We start from the raw sequence: 15530 nt of genomic DNA, 5'->3' as shown, positions 1-15530 counted from the left end.
TGTGTGTGTGTGTGTGTGTGCGAGTGAGCGAGTGTGTTCATGTGTTTGTGCTTGTTCATGTGTATGTGACAGATATTTTCCGGTTTTCACAGTCTAGCGTAAGTTTGTGGCAGTTTGCAGCTCGATCACATTTGCACATCAGACTGCTGGAGACTGTTAATCAACTACTGTGTGTGTCCATTCACCCTGACACACTAGGTTGGGTATGGGGGGGAGACAAAGCTACAGATAGAGAGAGGATAGATAGAGGATAGAGAGAGGAGAGGGGGGTGGGTGGAGAGAAGTACAAAGGCATCTTTGATTGTGCTTAGAGGCCTCAGGGGGAAAAGGAGTGGAGAAAATAGGTGGGAGGGAGAAGACTAGAGAAAGAGGAAGAGGAGACAGGCCCTTCTCTTCGGGTTCCCTCTCTCTCTCTCTTTCTCTCTCTTTTTCTCTCTCTCTTTTTCACTCTCTCTCTCTCTCTCTCTCTCTCTCTCTCTCTCTCTCTCTCTCTCTCTCTCTTTTACACCAGTCACTTTTGACACACAATCTGTCAAGTTCATGCACTCTCAAATTCCCCATATGTCGAGCTCACCGAACATACACATAGTTTTTTTTGTTTTTTTTTATGGTTGTCTTGCAGTGCTGCCATGCATCTAAGCCAGTTAGGTCCGAATGAGATATACTACAGATAGAGAAGAAGAGAGAGAGAAAGAGACAGAGGTGTGAGATAAAGAGAGAGAAAGATAGAGAGGAAGAAAGAGATATATAAAGAGAGAGAGAGGCCTGTGATAAAGAGAGGAAGAAAGAGATACAGAAAGAGAGAGAGAGGCGTGAAATAAAGAAAGAGAGGAAGAAAGAGACAGAGAAAGAGAGAGAGAGGCGTGAGATAAAGAGACATCCAGACAGACTGACCGTTGTCGCTGTCTGACTTGTTCTCGTGCTCCGTGTCCGTCAGCGTGAGGGCTGAGTTGGAGCGGCTGGACAGGCAGGAGCTCCGCCCCCCCTTCACCCCCCGGCCCCACAGGCGCATGGCGCGCTCCGGTGACATCACGGCCTCGTTTTCAGTGTCCAGGTCGGAGGCTGTACCAGCAGAGTAGCCTCTGTGGGGGAGGCCCATCTCGGCACAGAAGGCCAGGCCGCGACGCGTAGCAGGCTCACAGATCCCCAGCTGACGCAGGCTGAAGTTCTGGCCTGGAGGAGGAGAAGAGGAGGAGGAGGAGGAGAGGAGGAGGAGAGGGGGAGGAGGAGGGGGGAGGAGGAGGGGGGAGGAGAAGGGGGAAGGGGGGGGGAGGGGATAAGGACAGGGGGATGAGGAAGGGGGGAGGAGGAGAGGGGGAGGAGGAGGAAAAAGGGATGAGGAAGAGGATGAGGAAAGGGGAGGAGGAGAGGGGGAGGAGGAGGAGTGGAGCAAGGGGAGGAGGAGGACAGAGAGGAGGGGAAGGGGCGACATGAGGGGAGGGGGAGCAGCAAGAGCAGGAGGAGGAGCAGGAAGAGCAGGAGGAGAAGGAAGAGAGGAGGAGGACGAGAAAAGGAAGGTGTATCAGCTTTGTTAACACCACCATCGTTGTCTTTTTTGTCATAATCATCAAGATCATTATCCTTTTCCCAGAAGTGTATGAGAATTGCTGGAAGTAGAGGGTTGAGGTCTGTAATTTCTGGTCCACCTGAAATGATTTCTAAAAGAATCATTAAACCACAGATGGAAAGAGCTTTCTGTGTGTGTGTGTGTGTGTGTGTGTTTGTGTGTTCTATGGCCAGATTTACTTCTCTGAGGGTCCTGGGAACAAGTCCTTTAATGTCACCAACACACCATCTGTCAAGCTAACCTCCACTTGACCACTCCAGGCCTCGCTGGCCGGAAACACTCACACACACTCACACGCATCCTCACACACACGTACACCCACAGACACACTCACACACACACACACACTCTTTCTCTCTCCATCACCTCTGTCTGTACCCCAGCAGGTTTTATTGAATACAGACACGGCTAAGTGAGTTCCATTGTCTGCTCCGGTGGGCTAGTGTCCTGTCCCTTGCTTCAAAGGTGTGCGTGTGAGAGTGTGTGTAAGCAAACCTTTGTATGGTGGGGTGGTGGGCTGCGTGCATGTGTGTGTGCGTGTGCGTGTTTCCCAGCTGCAAGTCTACAATGCTAGCAGGTTAAGTCAGAGTTAAGTGGGGTGTGAGGGATGAGCAAGACAACAGGAGAACACAGGCTGACAGGTAAATGGCTGCACCGGTGGAGTCTGGGGAGCCATGTGGAGGTGGTGAGCTATGAACACACATCCGAGAGACGAAGAAAGGAAGAAAGAAGAGGTGAAATAAATCTGTAAATTGATAGCGCTGTCTTTGTGTGTGTGTGTGGGGAGGGGGGGGGGGGGGGGGGTTGGAGGTTGAACCCCAGGTGAAAATGGAGGCTTATATAAACATTGACCCTGACACACCCCACCTCACACACACATCACAGGCAACCCCAACACAGACACACATTGACCAACAAAGCACATTCACACATACACAAAAGTCAACATACTGCCTATGTGCTGAGAAGGCAGACTGGAAGATAGGTCACGTTTTTAAAAAATTACATGGAAAACAACAAATCTAACAGCATTGTAACTTTATAAAGAAAGGCTATTTGGCAGTGTAAGCAATGAGGCTGTGTGCCAGAACTGTGACAAGGCCACAGACAAATGCCCAATAAGAAACATTACTGCCTGCTTGGCAATGTTGGGCTTAGAAAACATGTCTGGAGGGGTGTGTACACACACACACACACACACACGCAAACATGCACACACACAAAAACACATGCACACTCATTTACAAAGCGAGGCCGCCAGAGCAAACACTGTCTGCTACTTATCAACGTGAAGAGGGCAAGAGAGATAGAGAGCGGGATAGAGAGAGAGGGTAAGAGAGAGACAGGGTGAGAGAGAGAGGGTGAGAAAGAGAGGGTGAGAGGGAGGGAGGAGAGAGAGAGAGAGAGAGAGAGAGAGAGAGAGAGAGAGAGAGAGAGAGAGAGAGAGAGAGAGAGAGAGAGAGAGAGAGAGAGAGATGTGTTTGGCAGAGATTTGTGGTCTAATGATTGTCCTCATATGTTTCTTCCTCCGTCTTAGCATGGCCAGGTTATGTCTGCCTAAAGGAATGCAGAGCACACTCACGTTCCCTCAGGCTCCATTCATCACAATCTGATAGAAGTAGCAATACTGTGACACAGCTACCAGCCAAAGGCCAAAGCAGTGCGGTAACAGTTGAATGGATTAGCGCAAATATTGTTAATATGATTATATTATTATTATTAGTATCATTATTATTATTGATATATTATTGTCATTATTTGTCATTACATTCTCATCATTAATTAACAATATTACTTATTATTATCACAATTATTATTATTGTTTTATTCTTATTTTCATCAGTTTATCCTATTAATAACATACTATTTATCATTATTAGCAGTGGCTAAATACATTACGCTATTGAAGTATTGTGAGTAGGTCATTAAAAAAAATATGGACATCCAATTAAGAATATTTCTTGCTGTGTTAAGATAATTAATTTGAGCTGAACATTTGGAAAATATGTGGTGATTTTTAAATTGATCAAACAACAAGACGAAATGAAATCAAAGCATTCTGATGACACCGCCTTCATGCACATTTAAACTGTAAATGAAACCGTCATTTAAATATGCTGCAACCAGGGATGAATCAAACACACTTAATTTGGGTCTTCTCAATGTGAACCCAAAAACAAAACAGCATTGCATAATTAACACTACCCTCCAGTATACCGCTACACTCCGCACATGGTATTTCAATTGGGGAATTTTTTGGAAACAAAAATCCAATTAAAAACATACGGGTCATAATTTATGTATTCATTTCCGTATTCTTTTTCTTCTCCTTCTGAAAGGTTTGCACTGAGACCACATCAGGCGTGCTCATTCCAGTGTGGGCACCATGGTGATGGCGATGGCCTGGCTAAAGTAGCTTGAACCAAATCAAACTAAATATATACCAGTTAACACGGTCTTATTATTTATATCCGACAGTGGAGATCGCACAGCACCTGTTTATTATATTCTTGATATATAAATAAAAATATATATTCTTTTTTTTTTTTTTTACTCTTTCAAAATAATTTAAATGTTAGTCAAAAATAAAAATAAAAACATGTAGAAACTAAACAGACATTTAAATTGGTTGCTAAGAGAAAGAACCAAACAGAGATCTTTAATCTGGCAATAAGGAGGAATTTTAAAGCTTGGTAATTACACACATAACTGAGATAGTGACTGCAGTTCAATTAAAATTATATTAATTTTAAATGAGCGCCAATCAGCCAGCAATGAAAATGTACATAATAAGATAATTAAGTAATTAACACCTTTTTTCTCAACTATTCATGAAGCGTTAATTGAGGTGGAAGAATAATCAAATGCAACTTCAAAGTATTGCAGTTATGTTTTAGTAAAAACTCAGCCTGGAACACGAGTTTTACTTCTATTCATTTGATCAACATTTAACATCTAAAAAATAATGGAAGAAAAGTTCATTTAAACAGTTTCAAAAAGATGTAGGCCGTGTGGATCTTACAGTTGTCAAATAAAATATCTCTTAGCAATGGTTCACTGTCGACAGCATCGTTGTTCAAGTGTGCTTTGTTCTCAAATTTACTTTATTCGTTGAGAGACTTTGGGGAGTGAGTGGTGGACTAGACATAGAGCAGGCCCAGTGTGTGTGCGTGTGTGTGCGTACGTGTGTGTGACAAGTGATTGCTGGGCATGAAACAAAGAAGTAAAGATATAACTCTGCCAAAACACTTAAACTCTAACTGACCGATGCTCCTCAAGTCTCTCTTTGGACTGGTAGAGTGTTAAATACACATACACACACAAAAACACACACATACACACCATGGGTTTGTATAATCAACCAAGGTGGGTTGCAACTCAAATGTTGACTTAAGATAAGCTTGGACTGTCAGGCCTGGGGAGGGCGGAGGTGTGGATGGATCAGTGGTGTCCTGAGCCTGTCTGTCTGCATCTTTGTGTCTGGTGAGATGGTGTCTGTCTGCATGGAGATGTCTGTCTGCATCTGTTTGTCTGGTGAGATGGTGTCTGTCTGCATGGAGATGTCTGTCTGCATCTTTGTGTCTGGTGAGATGGTGTCTGTCTGCATGGAGATGTCTGTCTGCATCTGTTTGTCTGGTGAGATGGTGTCTGTCTGCATGGAGATGTCTGTCTGCATCTTTGTGTCTGGTGAGATGGTGTCTGTCTGCATGGAGATGTCTGTCTGCATCTGTTTGTCTGGTGAGATGGTGTCTGTCTGCATGGAGATGTCTGTCTGCATCTTTGTGTCTGGTGAGATGGTGTCTGTCTGCATGGAGATGTCTGTCTGCATCTGTTTGTCTGGTGAGATGGTGTCTGTCTGCATGGAGATGTCTGTCTGCATCTTTGTGTCTGGTGAGATGGTGTCTGTCTGCATGGAGATGTCTGTCTGCATCTTTGTGTCTGGTGAGATGGTGTCTGTCTGCATGGAGATGTCTGTCTGTAAAAAGGCTGTGCGGGGCTTTCACCTTGGTGTTACTTAGAGCACATCCCACCACCAAGTCGTTGACTGTGTGTGTGTGTATCATGTGTGTGTATGCGTGTGCGTGCGTGCATGCGTGTCACCTCGTCCTGAGTACTCTTCCTGCTGGCGGTGCACCATGTCCTTCACCCTGCCCTGGGTGTGTGTGTACAGCAGTCGGGAGGAGTCGGCGTGATGGTGTGTGTCGAAGGCCTTGAGGGTCTCGCTGGAGCTGTAGGACTTCTGGGTGGGGACGCGCTGGGGCGGGGCCGGGGCGTCCTCGCTGTCCCCGGAGGAGCCGGTGTAGCGGCGGCCGCTGTCCTTGTCCCTGCGGCTCTTGGTGAGAGAGCAGTACGGGCGGCGCTCCTTCACCTCCATCCTGCCTGCATGCTTTGACGCCACCGCCGGAGAGAGGGAGGAGAGTGGGAGGGAAGGGAGGGAGAAGGAGAGAGGGAGGAGAGAGGGAACAAAAGGAGGAGAAAGGGAAGAGGGGGCGGTAAGAGAGGTGAGGCAATGCTCAGCCCCAAGCCGGTCCTTGGACTTGGATACCTGGAGAGAAAGAGAGAGAGAGATAGAGAAAGGGAGAGAAAAGGAGAGAGAGGGAGAGAGCAAAGAAAAATGAGGAAAAAGCGTGAGACAGTGGTCGCTCAGATAGCACTAAGCTGTGCACTTAATCTTCCCAGGATCCCTAAATCCTCCCCACCTTATGGAGCGTGTGTGTGTTTGTGTGTGTGTTGCTAAGTGTCCGAGTAGGGGGCTTGTATGCCTTTGGGGAACAGGAGAGGAGAGGGCCTGGGTTAGAGAAGGACAGAGAACAAAGAAGAAGTGTGTGTATATATGCACGTATGTGCACGTGCGTGTGTGCGTAAATGTAGTGCACGTGGGGGGGGGGCTTCTTTTAATTGATTCCCCCCTTCCCCTCAGTCTGGGGTTCCTCCAGAGTTGATGAGAAGTGAAACACAGCCGTTAATATGACCCAACGGTAAGATTCACATACACGCATACACACACACACACAGACAGACACACACAAACACACACACGCTATCACATCTGGTGCAACAGGAAAGGCCGAAGGAAAGAACAAAGACAAAAAAAATGAAATGAAAATAAAATTAAAAGGAAAAAAAAAAACCTTCATTAAATCACGCCATCAAGAATGAATAAGTTGAACCTAAAACATCCTGGCATGTGGAATCAAATAAATAAAAGAGACGGCAGCGTTTATGGAGGACAGGAGAGATATAACCGCTCTCATAGCCCCCAGGGCGCTCTCCAAATGTTTATTAGCCAAAAACTTTCCCTGCTTCTAATTCTGCTGGCTGATAATTGCACAACTTTAATTTATTTCTTGGCTGAACCTCTTCTGGAGGTCTCCCAGAGAAATAAAGAGCAGGGAGAAAGCGGGAAAAGAAAAAAAAAGTGGGGAGAGAGAGAAAGAGAGATTGTGGGAGAGAGTGCTACGCTGTACTTTCTCAAACGTGTTTTTTTTTTCGTGCATCTTCAGACGTCATCCATCTTGTGTTAGAAGCGGTTAACATATTTCTGATAAGGCTTCCAGAGTGAACTTTGGGGGAGCCCTCCTCTGTGAGAGAGAGAATGGAGAGGCTCACTCAACAGAGATAGAGAGACATGAAGGGAGAGAGACAGATAGAGAAAGAGAGGGGTAGAGAGAAATATGAAGAGGAAGGGAGGGAGAGAGAGAGAGAGAGGGGTAGAGAGAGATGAAGTTGAAGGGAGAGTGAGGGGTAGAGAGAGGGAGAGAGAGAGAGAGAGAGAGAGAGAGAGAGAGAGAGAGAGAGAGAGAGAGAGATGAAGGGAGAGAATTCAACATAGAGGTTAGAGAGGGGGTCACTAAGTATGTTGCCTTGAAAATGAAACAATGCTATTCTGAACTAGTATCTGTCCAAAACACACACACACAGTGTGTCCCTACACCCTCCTGATTGACAGTCGATATTGAATCCTGTGAATTATAGCAGGCTGATCAAGAGCTTTATTAGTAATTAAAGTATTCACTTAACAGTGTGACAACAGGCTGTATAGAGCAGAAGGGAAACAGAGGAGGAGAGGAAGGGAAAAGAAGGAGGATACATGAGAGGAAGAGAGAGAAGGAAGAAGAGGAGGCAGGAGAGCTTTGTGTGTGTGTGTGTGTGTGTGTGTGTGTTAGGTGTGTGTGTGAAGTGTGAAGTCATGCAGTGAGATGACGTGTGAGTTGACAGAGCAGATGACTTCTTTAACCTGCGGCTCTGGAGAGCTGGCGTTAACACACTCAAAGCCCTGGGGTTTACAGGCTGGCTGGCTGGCTGGCTGGGTGGCTGGTGTGTGTGTGTGTGTGTAGAGGGTGACCTCAGAGAGACGCCTGAGCAAACCAGCTTCACCTCAGGGATGTTGTCCCTCCCTGTCTATCACCCCCCACCCCCCCCCCCCCACCCCCCCACACACACACACATCCCAACCCCTTGTGACCGTCTATAAGCAGAGTGCAGGGTGCAGCTACCTCAGGCAATGTTTGTCCCCTCTCTCCATGTGGTCCCATCTGGAGTCTCCTGATCCCCTACACACACACATGGGCGTGCACACACACCTACACACATGCACGTCTGCTGGTGTTATTCCATATGAATAGGTCAATGCTCTCACCAAGACGTCGGGATGAACTATAGGCTGAAGGAAAGGGGAGGTCGAAAAAAAGGAAGGAGAAATGGAGAGATGGATGAGAGAGGGAGGAATGGAGGGAAGATGAACGTACGGAAGAAGGGAGGGCGGGAAGGGGAACATGTGATAAGAGACGGGAGGGAGGGGAGGTGGATGGAGGAAGGGAGAAAGAAATGGGTTGCTGAGAGAGAGGCAGAAAAGGGAGGAGAGGAGTAGAGGAGGAGAAAGGGACGGAGGAAAGATTTATTTCCAACCTCCACTAAACCCTGTCATCCTTTATACTGTAAATTTGCAATCACGCAGCTCGAACATATCGCACACACACGCATGCGTGCACAAGGACAAAAGGCCTCATAAATAATGTCATCGGGGAAGCATCTTTCAAGGCATAAAAAAGTATCAACTCCGCCCATGTGGGACACCAAAGGGATAAATCAAGCGTCCGTTTATAAAAGGATCTTGGACTTTAAAAAACAGCCATGAGGAACGATGTTGAACTAAGTAGAACAATGAGGAGATGAGGAGATAGAAGGGGAAAGACGAGGGGAGAGGGGGAACAAGGGAAGAGGAGGAGGAGAGATGTAGGGAGAATGAAAAATAGAGAATCATTTTGCCACAGTGCCATTGTGTTTTGAGCTGGACTGACCCATATTCTCACTCAGAGAAAGTTTTCCTCTGTGTCAATTCCCTGCTTTTCTCTCTTATTGTAGGAGAGAGAGATAGAAGGAGAGTGAGTTCGAAAGATAGAGTGCATGTGTGCGTGCGCGTGTGTGGTGGGAGCAGATCAGTGCTTTTACGTCTCGTGGAACATGGTGTGAAATTGAACCTTTCGTAGAACCTAGGACTGTTAGAACCGCAGCGCGGAACCCGGTCAGGAAACATAATCACTGGAACTAGCGCAGAATGGAAGGATGTCAGCAGGAGAAAAGAAAAAAGAAGTGGAAGAAAGAAAAAAGTGTGTTCTGTCTATTTCCAGTTGGGTGGGTTTGAAAGGAGCGGGATTGGCCCCAAACACACCATGACAGATAGAGAGGGAGAGAGGGAGACGGACAAGGTGAAGGAGTGAGGAATTCACAGGACGAAGAGGAAGAAAGAAAAAAAAGGAACACAGAAACACTCAGATACTGTGTGTGAGTGTGTGTGAGTGTGTGTGTGTGTGTGTGTGCATGGCCCTGTTCTGTGTGACTAATTCAAGGCCAGAGTCGCCGTGCCCCTTCCCCCTCCTTCCCCCTCCTTCCCTCTCTCCTCCTTCCTTCTCCCCTCTTTTCCCTGCAACCCAGACAACTCCAGGGCTGGCCATGAGGCCGGCAGGTCTACCCAGGGAAGGAGCTCTGAGTCGGGGCAAGAAACCTGAGCCAGTGGGGCAGAGAGAGGACTAATAAGGTGGTGCCTGCTTCCCTAATATGAGACGGCTGTACCTCTCTAGGTCTGAGACACAGTTAACACCAGATGGTGGGGGAGATCGAGAAGGAAGAAGGGAGGGAGGAAAAGGTGGGGGGCTGGGGGGCGAGGGGGAAGGGGAAAGGGTTAGTCCTCGCCTGCAGCTGTCTGGGTGTGTGCGTGTGTGTATAAATATGTCTAACCCTCAACAGGCAACAGGTTGAGTGAGAGGAATGGTCAGGTCCTGGGAGGATTGTGATTAGAGGAGAGGAGGTGTGTGTTCTGCAGTCAGGCTTACGTGAGCCGGCGCAGAGAGCTCGGATGGATGTCGTCTATTACACACACGCGCACGCACACACATGCCGTTTCGTTCAATGCTGTATGCACACACAGTAAATAATATCCTGAATGACCCCATTCTGTTCAACAACATAGCAATATAAACATCTATAAATATAGGACATATGCATCATAAACTGTTCCTTCATGAGAGGCAAACTCCTGAAGCTCTTCACTTTTATCATATTAGGATGTTTATATCTGCTCGTCCATTCCTGAACATCGCTGTGTGTGTGTGTGTGTCACGTCGGCCGGTATGTAATCATTAGATTATCCAACGCAGCGAGTAATTGGCCGCTTGGGTCGGCTCAGTAGACCGCTTCCCCCTGTATATCGACAAGAGAGAGAAACGGAGAGAGAGAAACAGGGAGAGAGAGAAACAGGGAGAGAGAGAGAGATGGGGAGAAGGAAGACTAAAGGAGGCAGAGAGGGGGAGAAGAGTAAGACAGGATAAGTATGAAAAGAAGGAGGCAGGATGGAAGAAAAAGAGGGATGAAGTAAAAGGAGAATGAGAGAGAAAGAGAGAGAGGGTCAAGTTTGGAGGAGAGGAAAGGAAGAGAGGGAGAGGGTGGCTGTTTTTCTACAAAGGGACCATTGATTATGACTCTCTCTCTCTCTCTACCTCTCTCTCTCTCTTTCCCACTCTTCCCTCTGTTCTCTCTACATAATAACAGGTAGCAGCTTTCAGGCGCACAGGGAACAATGGACTGATTGTACATGAGGGAGGGGGAAGAAGGGTGAGAGAGGGTGATGGGGGGGGGGGGGGGGGGGGGAGTCATTCTGGGGTCCCAGCTGGAGCTGAAACTACCAGACTGGGACAGAGGTAGAAGGAGACAGATATGGAGGGATGCAGGGAGAAGGAGAGACAGAGAAAGAGAGAGAGAGATATCAAGTTAGTATTCTTTTCGTCCTCTCCTTGTGCATCAATGGTGGAGGAGGAGACAAGAGAGGGAAGCATGCAAGAAGAGAACAGAAGTAGAGAAAGCCATGAGGAGAAATGAAAGCCATAAAGAGAGAAGAAGAGAAAGAAAGAACAAAGAAAGAAAGAAAGAAAGAAAGAAAGAAAGAAAGAAGAGGAGGAGAAAGGAGATAAGGAGAGAATGAAGGGCAGTATTGATTTCTTCCTCCAGCCCTTTTGGACTCACTTGGAAGGAGTGGTGTCACAGAGGTAAAATGAGGGTGAGAGGAGGAGGAGGGAGGGAGGAACAGAGGGTGACATCAGTGCTTTGGGATTAAAAGTATAAGGGATAAGAGATGAGGACTTACGGTAGGAAAGGGATGGGGGGATGCAGAGAGACATGTCTAGAGGAGAAAAGTGGGACAGGCTGATAAGAGTTAGAAACCTGGCTGGAACACCCTCCACTGTTATGATACACAGAACAGATCTGGTCTAACAGTTCTATAACTGATAGACCAGATCTACGAGGGTCCTATATGGTTTCTATAAGGTTTCTGTCTGGGCTGGTGAGGAACTCCTCTGGCCCAAAAGGACATGACTATTGTTTGGGTCCCAGGAAAGATAAGTATTTGGTTCTACCCGTAACCCAAAAAGACTCATGCATCAGTTTCTAGTAAGAAATTTCAGTTGTCCTTTTTGTCATAAAGTCACGAGTAGAAAGTGATGAGTTACAGTAGCTGTTCTGAGTGAACGTAAAGAACATAGGTAGCTGAGGAGGACTCCAGTGTGTCTGGGTCAGACTCCTGTCCTAACCAGGCGTGGAGGCCCATTCCCCAGACTATCAACGATGCGAAGCATTAAAACACAGCTCTGGAGGCCCTCATGAAGCAAATACAAATATCTGTATTTTCACCGTTAAAAGAGTGCTTCACATGTGCCCATAGCCCATGTGCATTGTTTTTTGGGGTAAGACTCAAAGAGACACAATTCTCATCATGTTACTCAGGTATTCATGTTGCCACTTGTTCTATCTATCTCCCCAACCCTTTTTCGTCACCACCTCCTTTCATCTTTCTCTCCTTCTTTTCACTTTCTAGTCCACACCTCCTGTGTCTCGTTCTCGCAAAAGGTTAAAACCCAGAAGCACTTATCTGACAGAGGCTATCACACACACACACACACACACACACACACACACACACACACACTCTCAGGCACACACATACACACACACTCTCAGGCACACACACACACACATACACACAGACACACTCAGGCACACACACACACACACACACACGCTCTCTCACACACACACACACACACACACACACACACTCTCTCTCTCACACACACACACACACACACACACACACACTCTCTCTCTCACACACACACACACACACACACACACACACACACACACACACACACACACACACCTGACAGCCCCCATCAGGAAACCAGACAGGTAATTGTCAGGTTGTCTGCAGCCGAATAGAAACACGTCCCCCCGTGAGCAGAATGAGGAGGCCGGAGAAGTGTGGAGTGTGTGGAGTGAGCCAGGACTGTGAACTGTGCCCAGACTCCACGACCACCTAGCGGTACTAACAGCTCCCCATTGGCGTCACCGTGACGACCGTCTGTCTGTGTTTCTAACCTCTCCGAAGACTAACTTCGCTGTTCTAAAGCATCCAAGATCGTCTGATTTCGAAACACACAACCTCATCACAGATCTAAAAAACAGAGAGTGTAAGAAACAGACAGGGGAAATGAAGGAGGATAAAGTGATTACGTGCATTTGAACGGTATTTCTTTCGTGTATTCTCATGGGTGTTATGTGTATTAAAAAGGGCCTCTTACAGAGTGTCAATGACACCAACTGTGCTTTCTCTGTGGCCCCTAGATTAGATCTCAGGATGTGTGTGTGTGTGTGTGTATCACCATGTGTGTATGACCATGTGTGAGTGTTGTGCTGTTACAGTTACCTCGAGGCTATTTAGGCTGCCCCGTCTGACCTGGACCTCAACTACACACACACACACACACACACACACACACACACACACACACACACACTTGTCGTGATTGACAGCTGAGGTCAGGGAAGTGACTCCAGACCCCCCTGCTCGAGGGCGGGTTCTCCCCAGGGACCTGGCTCAATCCAGGCCTCTGATTGGCTTACATATGTGGTTATTTGGAGAAAGGAGTCACCTAATACGCTGTTAGAGATGCCTATCGCCTGGCTGATTGATGGCTGCTGATAAGCATCTATAAAAGCATCTATAAAATTCACACCTTTGAAACCACCAGATTTATTCCTTGTTTGCGTATGAAGGAGAGTTGAATTATAACAACGAGTGGAAAATGTGCGCTCTCCACCCCCACCACACACACACACATGCGCGCACACACATCCTCTTGGGACACTGGAGGATGTGTAGGTTTGCAAGGATATTTCTAGCTCTTAGCTGAGTGGATCTGTGGAGGTTGGATTTCTGCATTTGCAGGTAGACCACGACTGGCACAACTTCACCTCCCTCTCAATGGTTCCTGCTCCGTTCTGCTTCAGGGAAATGGAATGAAAAGGGGAGGCAAAGGCTGTGTGTGTATGTGTGTGTGTGTGTGTGTGTGTGTGAAAGAGAGAGACAGAGAGAAAGAAAGAGAGAGAGAGAGAGAGAAGGGGGGAAAGAGAGAGAGATAGAGGAGAGAGAGAGAGAGAGAGGGGGGGGGGGGGGAGTGTGTGGGTGTACAGTGTGTTTGTGAGAGAGTGTGTGGGTGTACAATGTATGTGTGTGTGTGTGTGTGTGTGTGTGAAACAGAGAGAAAGTGATTACTGTACACCAATAGTTTAGAATGTTGCCTGGCTGGAAATCGGAAAAGAAAGGAGCCTGCCATGTACCACAGCATCTGAACCCCACCACACCCACAACGCCATGCACACACACACATGCACACACACACACACACACACATATACACACACCTGGACAAACAGATCTAAGGTTATAAATAGGGATATTATTTGGTTGTATGACCAGAAATATTTTTTAATTCAGGTATGTCTACAAACATTAGTATGTTGTGACATCACTAAAATTACATCATAAATTCACAGTACATTGTTGTGTTTGAAACAAGCCCATAAATTTTGAGGCTATTTTTGTATATTTGCCATTAGTGTCAAATTAATAGTTCAGTCCTGACAGCTAATATAAGTATTAAAGAAACAAATACTAGAACTGTGAAGCAGCTCGTATAGATGTTGGCAGTAAATTAAAACGGGAAATAAACATATTTTACAAAGTGTGACAAGCTTCATGTTTCTAATAGTGTCAACATTTTAATTTTGACATAAACATTCCCCCAATACTGAGAGGAGGAACAGCAGCTTTACAGGAGAGAGACATAAAGAGAGAGACAGAGAGAGAGACAGAGAGAGAGAGACAGAGAGAGAGAGAGACAGCGAGAGAGTGAGAGTGTGTGAGAGAGTGAGTGTGGTAGAGAGAGTGTGATAGAATGAGAGAGTGAGTTTGATAGAGAGAGAGAGAGAGAGTTAGTGTAAGAGAGTGAATGTGAGAGAGTGAGTATGATAGAGTGGGTGTGAGAGAGTGAGATAGTGAGTGTGAGTGTGAGAAAAAAGGAATGAAGCACATTCCAACATAGTCACCTTGGGAAATGTGAGCGTAGAGAGAGAGTGTAGAGAGAGGAGAGAGTAGAGAGAGACAGTAGAGAGAGAGAGAGAGAGAGAGAGACAGTAGAGAGAGAGCGAGAGAGAGAGAGTAGAGAGAGAGTAGAGAGAGAGAGTAGAGAGGAGAGAGTAGAGAGAGTAGAGAGAGCAGAGCGACACAACATATCCTTAGCATAACATAAAACCCTCATTCTTCTGAGAGATGTAGTGGTATTAAAAAGTGAGTGAAAAAGAGGGAGAGCGACAGTCAGAGAGATTGAGGGAGAGGGAGAGTTAAAGAGGAACTGACAGGTATTGAAGACGGGGATATTCTGACTCTCAGAAGTGTATGCGCATGCCGACTCTTCACAGGGAGTGCGTGCCTGGCAGGTAGCAGCCTCCTCATCCCCATGTCTAATGAGACACACCTGATGAGGAGAACTAAACTGCCATGTGACACAGAGCGAGAGACATCCCAACCCAGAGAGCGGGACGAGTGCTGCTTACTGCAAAGAACACCGCGACCGCTCGTGGGAGTCCATGTGTGGGTCTGTGTGTGTGTGTGTGTGTGTGTGTGTGTGTGTGGGTCTGGGTGTGTGTGTTCCCTTGGGGACTGCCCTCTTTCATTCAAAGCTTAAGAATGCCTAATCCCAAGTCTACATAACAACACGAACAGAGACAGAGAGAGAAAGGCAGAGAGAGACAGCGGGAGAGAGAGAGATAGAGAGAGAGCGGGAGAGTGTGTATTCATCAAAATGATGTTTTCTCTTTTCTCTCTCAATCTCTCATCATCAACCTCTATGCCTCTCAATAAGAAATATAGGTCAGGGAACAGGAAGATCACGCCCCAAACCATGGAAAAAGGATTCACACACACACACAGCATTTTATTTATCTCTACAAAAAGATTGCACAGTTGTGGTTTGAGAAGGAGAAAAAGAGACAGGGAAAGACAAAGAGAGAGAAAGAGAGACGACAGAAGGAGAGAGATGGTAACATTGACAGAGGGAGAGATGATACA

The 15530-nt window shown here is 46.7% G+C and overlaps 1 protein-coding gene across 1 annotated transcript in view; it reads right to left on the bottom strand.

Moving 5' to 3' along the window:
* tenm3 (teneurin transmembrane protein 3) overlaps positions 1-15530 on the bottom strand; it is a 175066-nt gene that overhangs the window by 123148 nt on the left and 36388 nt on the right. Inside the window, exons 2-3 of the mRNA XM_084686437.1 lie at positions 5669-6113; positions 895-1173 (exon numbers count right to left, since the gene is read on the bottom strand). Coding sequence (XP_084542563.1) covers positions 895-1173; positions 5669-5942 — 553 coding nt within the window. The 5' untranslated portion in view covers positions 5943-6113. The remainder of the gene's footprint in view (positions 1-894; positions 1174-5668; positions 6114-15530) is intronic.

Source organism: Hypomesus nipponensis, chromosome 22 (assembly GCF_054491055.1).
Source record: "Hypomesus nipponensis isolate SF chromosome 22, ASM5449105v1, whole genome shotgun sequence".
NCBI lineage: Eukaryota > Metazoa > Chordata > Actinopteri > Osmeriformes > Osmeridae > Hypomesus > Hypomesus nipponensis.
Note: the sequence above shows the minus strand (reverse complement) of the source record. Positions and strands in the feature narration are given on the sequence as shown.